The sequence below is a fragment of the Manis pentadactyla genome, chromosome 13 (genome assembly GCF_030020395.1).
Source record: "Manis pentadactyla isolate mManPen7 chromosome 13, mManPen7.hap1, whole genome shotgun sequence".
Classification (NCBI taxonomy): domain Eukaryota; kingdom Metazoa; phylum Chordata; class Mammalia; order Pholidota; family Manidae; genus Manis; species Manis pentadactyla.
In genome coordinates, this window is record NC_080031.1 from 99,360,424 (window position 1) to 99,370,594 (window position 10,171).

Genomic DNA, 10,171 nt, shown 5'->3' on the forward strand with positions numbered 1-10,171 from the left:
TGGAGGATAGGAGGAGAGATGGGTTTTCTTAGTTTAGGCTCTGTGAAGAGAGTGAGAAAGGGGGACTCCTGTATTCCTGGGGCAGTTGAGGGGAAAGGGTCCTGGGGAATTGCCCGAGCAAGGTTTGGGGCATCAGTGGTTGGGCTCCTCAAAGCACACATGAACATGGTCCTAGGTCCACCATGGAACTTGCGGGAGAAAACCCAAATGGGATGGCTTTTTTTTAATTAAGCAGCAATTAAAGTGGCTTGAGGGGTGAGGACAGACTGCATTCCAGTTAGATAAGGCCTTTTGAAGAGGAAGTTGTAAAGAATATCAAGAGGGGTCATCAGAGGCTGCTTCTCTGGAACCTGTTGGAAAAACATCTTCTAAAGTATTTGAGCCTGGAAATACAATTATCAGGGTGGAAACAGACCATTGTGTGGTTCAAGGATACCAAGTTTGAATAGGACCTGAGCTGAAACACAGATCTCTAAGCATGTCCTTTCAGCCTGACTGGACACAAGTTAGTGCTGTGATCACCAGAAGGATTACACTTTCACATAAAGAATGCAGAAGCTTTTGAAATGGGACAGAAATGGAAAGCAGTGCAGGGAAAAGGGGGGTTGTGAGGTTGGAGCTTTGTTGCTTTGGTGAAAGTCAGGAGGCGGGCTAGCCTACATTCTGGATATAATTGTCTTTGGAATCAGGGCAAACGCTGCCAGCAGAGGTTGCCGATGGGGGTGGAATGGAAGCAGCGGGCTCCGTATCCAATCTAGACCCCCAAGCCTCTCTCCCAGCCCCTCTGTCCCAAGAGGGTGACTCCCCTGTCCCAGGGTAACCACCTTGAGAGCACAGGGCTTCCTGTTCCCCTGCAAAACTTAGGAGCTGGTGATTTTACAAAGCAAATCAGGTGGGGAGCTAAGTCCTCTTCCTGCTGAGGTGATTGGTGATGGTGGAGGGTGGGTGGGGTGGACAGGTGCAGTTATACTTTTGACTTCAGGGGTTTTGGGGTGGGTGTTGCCAACTGTAAAAAGGAAAAATTAAAAAGCATTTATTTGGGATTCTCAGAATTGCAATTTAGGGAACATTTGGGTAGCAACTCATTTGTGTCTTTTTGAGTAAAAGCTAGGGGGTCTTTGTTAGCAAATCATGGAAGTATTAGGAAACTATACAAATTTTCCAAAAATTATAATTGGAAGATAAAATTACATTTTGTAATTCATCAGTTTACTAAGTATGATTGTCACTTAACTAGGGAAATGCTTTTTGCAGAATGTCCCAGTTTTTGTAAGGAATGCAGATGCAGCAGTCCTGTTTGCAAGTCATATGCCTCTGCCCATCCAGTTCAATAGTTTAGTGTAGTTTCTTTTTAAAAAACAGGATGAAATTATGGTCCCAAAATAAGAGTCCCTTATGCTCAGAGGGTTTACATGGGTTGCAGTGTCTACAGGGCCTGTGATGAGGTGGTGCGTTTCAGCTGTTGGGAGAAGCAGCCTGTTTAGACTTGGAGAGAGTTCGTATCTTAGCACTGTGGCGTAATGGTTTTGTGACCCTTGGCAAATTATTGAACCTTTCTAAGCTTCCCATTTTCTTACCATCAAAATGAAAATAATTATAACCTATTCCTTCCAGGATGGTCATAAGGATTCACCGAAATAATGCACGTGAAGCTTTTAGCACAGGGCCTGGCACACAGATAAGTCATAGCTGTTATTCCTCGTGGGATGTGTAAGCCTCTCAGCCTGATGTGGGCGGGCAGGATACGGGCCGGGATGTCAGGATGGAACCATGAAGGCCTCTTGAGGACCTCGGCCCCAGGCTTGGAATCCAAGAGAGACGTGTGCGCGGTTGCTGGAGGGCAGGGCACTGAGGTCAAAGGCGCATGCCCGGCAACAGCAGGTGCAGGGGGGCGTGCCGCCGCCGCCGCGGCCTCCCCTTTAAGAGCCGCCGCCGCCCACGGACCGCCGCTGCGACAAGGACCTCCCCTTTAACCGCGGCGGCTCCGCGCTCCGCGGCCCCCGCGGCGGCTGCTGCTGCGGCTGCGGCTGCTCCTGCGGCTCCTGCTGCCGCCGCCGCTCGGCCTCCGGCAGCCGCATGCTCGGCCGGGCCGGGTCCCGCCATGGTGTCCTGGATCATCTCTCGTCTGGTGGTGTGAGTGCGGCGGCGGGGGCCGCGCCGGGCGGGGGTGGGGCCGGGCTGGAGGCTGGGGCCCGGGGCGGCCCCTCCGCGGCCTCGCCCCGCAGAGTCCCCCGAAGACACGCCGTCCCCGTTGGGGGTCCCCCAGAGCCGGAGAAGGGAATGTTAGAGGGGGAGCGCAGGCCTGGCTTCCCTCCCCTTTTATTGCTGATGTCCCTGCTCTGTCATCCTAGGGGCTGGGCTCCACGGCGTGATCCCGGAGGGGAGGCGGCGTGTCCCCTCCCCCGCGTCGCTGATGTGGGCTGGAGGAGCCCCTCGGGCGCGGCCCTGACCGCCGGCAGGGAGAGGGCTCGCGGAAGAGCGGGGAGCAGGGCAGGACGTCCTCATTCCGTAGCTCGGGGCCAGAGCCAGCAGCCGGGGCCTCCCCAGGGCCCCGTCCCTCCCCTCTCTCCCACTGACCCTCAGGACACTGGGGGTAAGGGTGCAGGCTCCGAAAGACCCCCAGGGAGGATGTCTGGGTGTCGGGAACAGGGATGCTGGCGGACAAAGTGCGGGAGGCCGCCGGAGGGGACGCGTGCGCGCCTTGGTGGGGAGGGCGATAGGCGGCCGTCATTCCAGGCTGCCGGCCACCCTGTGGGGCTCTGCCCCTGCCGCCTCCCCCGGGCTCCAGGGGGAAACCCTGTTCCTACAGCCCCAGACCTTGTCCTTGAGGATTCCATGCCCCACCCCATCTCCACAGGGCAGTCGGGACGTGTCCTGCCTTTGTGAATCAGGTCCATGTGTGAACAAACTGCCCGCACACTGTCGAGACACTGGGCCTGGCAGGGGCTCTGCGTACGCCTCAGCCAACCCCTGCCCTGGCTCAGGACCCTACCTCTCAGCCTCCACCAGCCTCCACCATGGGGGCCTGACACCCCAGAGCCACCTCCTCCCTGCCTTCTTCCCATTCAGTACTGTCCTGTGCTTGTGGTGTGGCTTCCTCTGGACCCACCGGAGTCGCCCTCCCTCCTCTTCCCCACCCCACCCTAGGGGCGCCCAAGGGCCTCATGCCTCCATGCGGCCTTCAGAGTGGCTGCTCCCCTCTTGGCTGGATGACCTCCCTCCCTGAGAGGCAATGGTCTCCTCTCCTCCCCTGTGTCTGCAAGTGGCCTCTAATGGCCCCTCTCCAGCCTGAGCCTGGTCCCAAGAGTGTCAACATGGAGAATAAACCTCTTTGCCCCTCTCAGGGCCCTCTGCCCCTGTGCCCTCTGCTCCCCAGCGCCCCAGGCATGCGTCTGGCTGCCGGGCAGAGTGCCCTATTAGGCAGTGTTGGTTTCCCTTCCAGACCTGGGCCGACACAGCCTGGCTCTGAGACAGGGAGGTGGGGGGAAAGCGTGGGTGGGTACGAGTGGACATGGTGCCTGGAGAAGGAAGACACCCCTGTGCAGTGACCAGAGCCCCACTCCCCATGATAAGTTTACACATAAGCAAGGATCATGGCTGAAGTTACCACATTGGCTCCTCTGGCCTCAGAGGCTGGAGAAAAACTGAATAATAGAGGGGGAAGGGGCATCACCCTAGCTGTCTGGGGTCTCCATGCCTGTGTATCCTGAGGCTTGACTGCTTTGAGCCGAGGTCATCAGTCCAGCTGATGTGGCACTCTAGAGTTCTGTCCCTTGTCCCCTTTCCTACCGAGGGACTGACTGATGCAGAGCTGGGAGGGAGAGGCCTCTTGGTCCAGAGGTGCAGTAACCATGCCTGCCTCCCTAGGCTCATCTTTGGCACCCTGTACCCAGCCTATTCTTCCTACAAGGCCGTGAAGACAAAAAACGTGAAGGAATATGTGAGTGTATGAATCTTCATCTCCCACCCAACCCACATGGCAGATAGGAGAGGACAGTGGGTCACATCACAGATGGGAGTGACTTGGTACCAATGCTGTCAGCATTGAGACCCTGTTTCAAAGGAGGTTCCTGTTTGTCCTTTTCCCCAGCCCTGGTGTGATGGCAGGCCAAGCTGAAGGCCTGAATGCCCCTCCCTGCCAGCACCGCCAGCGTAGTTGACAGGCAGAGGCGGGTTCCGGGTGCTCCCCTGACGCCTCGGCCAACGCTGCCCTCTCTCCCTTCAGGTGAAGTGGATGATGTACTGGATCGTCTTTGCCTTCTTCACCACAGCTGAGACGCTCACAGATATCGTGCTCTCCTGGTGAGGTCCAGCATCTCCCTGCAGAGCCTCTGACTTTCTCTCCCCAGCCAGCCAGACAGAAGATTGAGACCCAGGGTGGAGTTCCTCAGAGTTCTGGATGCCTCCCCCATGCTGGCCGGGCTTGATGAGCAGAATATGAACAGCCGTAACCCATGCATTTGTTTCTGGTGGAAGCCAAGGCACCACCGTAGAATTTAGGAAACCTGCTTCTGCCAAACTTAACGTGACTTTGAGCAGGTCACAGCCTTCTGGCCCTCACTTTCCCCATTTGTAAAACAGGCCTAGGCTCATGTCTTATAAACACTGGATGCTTGTATTCCAAAGACATTTTCCAGCACTCCTGGAGTATGAGCACTTTGAGGACAGGGAATGTCTTAATCACCTGTATATTCACAGCAGGAGCTCAGAAATGTTTATTGAATGAGCAGATGCCTCTTGGAAGAGAGGACTAACATAGCACATTAGGAGTCAAGACAAGGTTTTACAGAGAGGTATATCATAAAAGATCATTACACTTAATACTAAAAGGGCTTATGGCCTTTGAGAAAAAACAGATTTCACAGAGGAAGTTGCCTGGGATCAGATTAGGAAAGAGTAATTGTAGGGTTAAAAATTAAGGACAGTGGATGAAGATGCATCTTGACACAGCAAAGGCGAGAGCTTTGATGAGCACTTTGGGGGGAGACCTGAAGAGTTTGTGGCCTGAGGAGGAGCTACGGGGAATGGAGGACAGTCCCTCAAAGCAAGGGGCATGTTATGGCTGCAAGGGATGGCTGGGATCCAGAGCACAGCCAGGCTAGCCCCTGTCTCCTTCAGAGAAGGAAGGGCAGGAAGACAAGGGGACCCGGAATGGTAGGGAGCTCACCTCAGTGTGGTCCCCAGGGCCCAGGAGTGACAGGGCTGGGGTTCTCAGGACACAGGGCGAGAAGAGCTACTGTGAGGGGCCCTGCCACCAGGGTCACGTCTCACCTCCCAGTCTCCTGAGCCATGTGGGGACCTAGCACGAAGGAATGGGGTGGCTGGCTAGGGTCCTGCAGTGTATCAGCGCAACTTCACTCCCTGCCATGGGCTCTGCCACTTGCCTCTGTGTACTTTGACAGGTTCCCATTCTACTTTGAGCTCAAGATCGCTTTTGTGATATGGCTGCTGTCCCCTTACACCAAGGGCTCCAGCGTGCTCTACCGCAAGTTCGTGCACCCGACACTGTCCAACAAGGAAAAGGTTTGCCCTCACTCTGAGCTTGCTTATCAGCCTGCCCCGAGCCCAGGCAGCCAGCCCAGTGCCTGCAGCCACGCACATTCCTGGCTCTCCCTGGGGGTGCCCAAGCCTGGCCTGACCTGGCCGGGCCCGGCCCCCTGGGGCAGGCAGTGCCTCTGTGCAGGTGCGAACAGGTGGGGCAGGGCCTGCTCCTCACCCTTCCTCCTTCCCTCCAACCCCTCAGGAGATCGACGAATACATCTCACAGGCCCGAGACAAGAGCTACGAGACCATGATGAGGGTGGGCAAGAGGGGCCTGAACCTGGCCGCCAACGCAGCGGTCACAGCAGCAGCCAAGGTGAGGCGGGGGCACACCCAGACTCCCAGGGCCCCAGCTTGCTCGGCTGGTCCTCGGGGCCATGAAGGTTTGGGGCTTGTGCAGCTCAGGGTTCCATGCCTGGCCCTGTGCCCTCCAGCTAAGTGACTTCCATTCTCTGAGCCACGGCTTCCTGACTTACCCAAAGGAAAAGCGTGGCTCCAGCCTGGTGGTGTGGCTGTAGGACCGGGCGCAGACATGTGGGGGAAGCACTGGGTCCAGTGGCTGCCCAGTGGCCCACAGTGACCTCTCTGCACCTCACCCCTCCATCCGGTTCTCCCGCTGCGTGGTGGTGACCCCAGGGCCAGGGCGTGCTGTCAGAGAAGCTCCGAAGCTTCAGCATGCAGGACCTCACCCTGATCCGGGACGAGGACGCGCTGCCCCTGCAGGGGCCTGACAGCCGCCTCCGACCCGGCCCCGGCAGCCTCCTGGACACCATTGAGGACTTAGGTACCGGCAGGGCCTCGGGCTGGGCGTGGGGCGCCAGGGCAGGGAAGCCAGGCGGCAGCCGCCGGAGCCCGGCTCTCCTTTCCTCCCCCAACCAGGAGACGACCCTGCCCCGAGTGCGAGGCCCAGCGCAAACCAGGCAGAAGCCCGGCCAGAGACCTCGGAGGAGGATGCGGGGGACAAGGCTCCTAAGAGGGTCAAATCGAACAAAAAAGTGCCCAAAGCTGAGGTGAGAGCTGGCGCCAGAGCCTGGGGAAACGGAGGGGTCGTGGCTCCAGGCCGAGGCCTCCGTCTTCCTCCCTCCTTTCCACAGCCACTGGCTTCCAAGACACTGAAGAGCCGGCCCAAGAAGAAGGCCTCTGGCGGGGGCGACCTGGCGTGAGGTGCCAGCCCCCCACCGGCTGCACCCACGAATCTCAGGCCCCAGAACCCCTCACATGGCTGTTTCCAGTGCCTGCCCAGTGACCCCTCCCCTGGAAAGCTTGTAAAAGAGGAGGGAGACCCTGCTGTGGGCGGGTTGAGGGTAGAGACTGGACCGGAGCTGAGGACCGGGGGAAGGAGGTGGGGCCGCTCGGAGCCCGAGTTCTCCCCGTCCCGCCCTCCCCACCCAGTGCCTTGCTGAGGGCCACGGCCATGCCCTCCCTGAGGTCCCCACACGCCCACTGCTCTCCCTGGGTCACGTCGGGGAGGGGCAGGCTGACCGGAGACGGCCCGAAGGCACTGGGGGAGGGAGGGCCCGGGCAGGGGTCAGCCGGGCAGGGGGTGCGGAGCGGAGGGGCTGTGGGCGCCCAAGTGGGCCGCGGCCAGGCCGGAGCCGCAGCTGGGGCCCAGGCACCAGGCGGGGGTGTGTGTGCAATGACTGTGTGCACGTGCACGTGCAAGCGCACCTTCCTGGAGCGCCAGCTGGGGGTTCGAGGTGGGGGACTGTCCCCCAGCAGTGACCTCGCCCCGCCTGGGCCCCACCGCCAGCTGGCTCTTCCCCCTCAGCCCTCCCTCCTAGACTCTGGGCCTCGGAGGGCGCCGCCCATGGGACAGTCGGGCTCCGAGGGCCTCTCACCTCCGCCCTGCCCGCCCTCCCCTTCGCCCTCTCCCACTCCCGCCCTGGCCCTGAGCTGGGCCCCTGCACCCCCTCAGGGCCCCCTGTAGAGCCCCTGCTGAGCCAGCTCCTTTCTCCCAGGGTCCTCTTCCTGTGCCAAGCAGACTGGGCCCCATGTGAGCAGCCCCCCGTCAGAGCCCAGCCTGTGCCCCGCACCCTGCCCCAGCCTCTGCCGTGGCTTCAGTCAGGGCCAGGAGGGATGTGTGAAGAAAATTAATTTAGGAGCCAAGGGACTCCCAATTCTGTGGAAGAGGGTGCCCATTGGACCTTTGGCACTGGGTGAGCCAATAAACCGAACCTGGCACCGCATTCATTCCGGCCTCTGTGCTTTGTTCCTGCCGCACCCAGTGGGAAGGATGTCAAGTGAGAAGCAGGGCTCAGCTGTGGGAGGGGAGGGAGGGCAAGAAGTGACACTGACCCCCAGGTGCTCTGATCTCCAAGGTGAGAGGTGGGCTGCGTGGAGTTAGTTCAGTCTGGGAAAGTGGTTTTAGGGTTCAAGATAGACCCAGGGCACTAGGCGGGACCACGACTGAAGAAGGGTTAGGAGCCCCAACCCTCAAGGGCGGTGCAGTCCCACCCAGTCCTGCCCTGGGACCCATCCTCCGGTGGCCACGGTATCTCACAGAAAGCGCCAGGTGTAAGCTCTGGGGACAAAGGCCTTGATGAAGCCTCCAGAGAAGAAAGGATGGGATGTGGGCGCTGCTGGGCGGGCTGGGAGATTGAGTGGCCACAGTGCCTGGAAGGGCTGAAAGTGCTGGAGGGGGGCCTCAAGCTAGAGACTCCGACAGGAGGACGGGGGTAGGTTGAAGGATGGGGTGGCGGTGGAGATGCAGCCCCGTGGTGCACGTGTGACCCTGGCGAGGGCCGAGACGGGAAACCAGAGGCAGCCCACACGGGCCCAGGGGGGAGCGGTCCGGCCCTGAGGAACTGGGCTGTGCTGGAGAGGGGCAGGAGGAGGAGGCCGCTGGCACAACAGCCTGGGGAGGAGTCCCTGGAAGGCAGGACCCAGAGACGGAGCAGAGGCAGCGTCAGCAGAGACAAATCCAGGAGAAGGACAGGGGAAGGAGGAGAGGTGGGGCAGGCAGGAGAGAGAAACAGCAGCTTGGTTGGCGTCCCGGACAAGAACGGAGGAAGCAGAGCTCAAGCTGCGTGTGAGGCCCTAGCCCCGGGCTCTGGGCCCAAGGCTGGCGGAAGGGCCCTGCTGCAGACCTTCCTCTCCCCTCCAGGGCATCATAGCATATGTCCTACTGCCACGCTGGGCCCACCTGGCCACGAACCTCCTGAATGAGGTCACAGTGGGGTGGGGTGTGAGAGGCCCTCTCCGTCTTACCTGGAATCCTCCAGCCGGCAGCCCTCTGAAAGTCATTCCTTTCACTGTCAGCCTCTGAGCAAATCGCCCCCTTTCTCTATCATAACAGAGAGAAGGGTCAGAGGAGAGAGACTCCCTTGTTCTAGAACGATCTCCAGAGAGTAAGACGCTGCAGTCTCATGCTAGCAGCTACCATATGGCCAGGAAACCAGGTTAGGCCCTCTCTAACCTAAATCCTCTTTGCTGCATATCATACACTCAGATACACACTCACACCCACAGTGACCGGTGGCTGAGGAGGTCACTGCCACGCTCCGAATTGCCAGGCTTTCCATGCACATCTGGGTTTCCCTATGTCAGCAGGAACATGCTCCGATTTCCAAGCTCACTGGTCCGTCGCCATGGAAACATGCAGTTTCCTAGAACTCGGGCACAGGGCCTGGCGCCTGCGGTGCAGGGGAGGAGAGGAGAGATGGAAGGTGACAAAAACAAAAACAAAAAGCAAGGGACAAAGGCTCGTGGGAGGAGGGTGGCATGACACATCTGGGTCTCAGTGACCCCTCGCCAGCTCACTCCTTGAGACCCCCCGCTCTCTCCCCCTGCCTCAGCAGATCTCCCTCGGCCAGGGCAGTGGAGAAGGGATGCCGGAGCAGAGGAGCACGGCCGGAGCTAGGAGGGTGTTGATCACTGCCTGGGTCCGCAGTGGACACTGAGCGAGTTAGCTTCGGAGTGGGGACTGTGGTCCAGCCCCGCGTCCTACGCCCAAACCATCCTGGGAACATTAGGCCTGAGATCCGTGCTAGAAGGGCCTTGGGCCCGCGGCGGCTCCAGCTAGCTCCCCCGCCCTCTCTTGTGTGCGCCCCGCACCCAGAGAGCCTGCTTAAAATGGGAATTTCCAGGCTGTGACGTCAGAGGAAAGCCAGCGGCTCCAGCCTGCGCCAGCTCCTCCTTGATCAGCGGAGCTGAGCCCAGCCCTGCTCGGTCTGGAGGAAAGGAGGGCAGGCAGCGGAGGGGGAGGCCCCGGGAGCCCGGGCCACGGAGGTCACACCCGGAATAATAGGGAGGAACTGATTCCAAACCTAAAGACACTGCTGGCTTCCCCACCGCCTTAAATTTCAGCCAGTACATGATCATCTCCCTCCCAAATGCCCTCTCTGCGTTGGGTTAGGCCTGCCTGGAGGAAGAGGGCACCTCAAGTCTCGGAAATTTTGGGGTTCTACCTGAGAGCTTGTCCCGTATCTAGGCAGGAGGAAGTCATGGGTGGGAGGGATGCCTGCAAGGAAGAAAGAGCCACTAGGTGGCGCAGCAGCTCACTCCAAGCTAGGGATTCCCTGGCCCCTGCAGGGGACAGTCTGTCCGGCAGCCAGTCCACTTAAGGTCTGGTGACAGGATGCCCCATGCCCCACTCCCTGGAGCTGGAGGGTGGACAGGAGAGCTGTGGATT

At 59.5% G+C, this 10,171-nt stretch overlaps 1 protein-coding gene across 2 annotated transcripts; it reads left to right on the top strand.

The window, feature by feature from the left end:
- The first annotated feature begins 1,944 nt into the window (after window positions 1-1,944).
- On the top strand, window positions 1,945-7,727 carry REEP2 (receptor accessory protein 2). 2 transcript variants are annotated; one of them, XM_036897188.2, is made up of 8 exons: window positions 1,949-2,133; window positions 3,868-3,940; window positions 4,226-4,302; window positions 5,403-5,523; window positions 5,744-5,857; window positions 6,178-6,325; window positions 6,421-6,551; window positions 6,636-7,727. In XM_036897188.2, exons 1-8 carry the CDS (start codon window positions 2,102-2,104, stop codon window positions 6,702-6,704), a joined length of 765 nt encoding a protein of 254 aa, XP_036753083.1. In that variant the 5' UTR covers window positions 1,949-2,101; the 3' UTR covers window positions 6,705-7,727. The 2 variants fall into 2 exon arrangements, with proteins under 2 accessions (XP_036753092.1, XP_036753083.1); XM_036897197.2 differs by lacking the exon at window positions 3,868-3,940 and having other exon boundaries at window positions 1,945-2,133.
- Window positions 7,728-10,171: the final 2,444 nt, after the last annotated feature.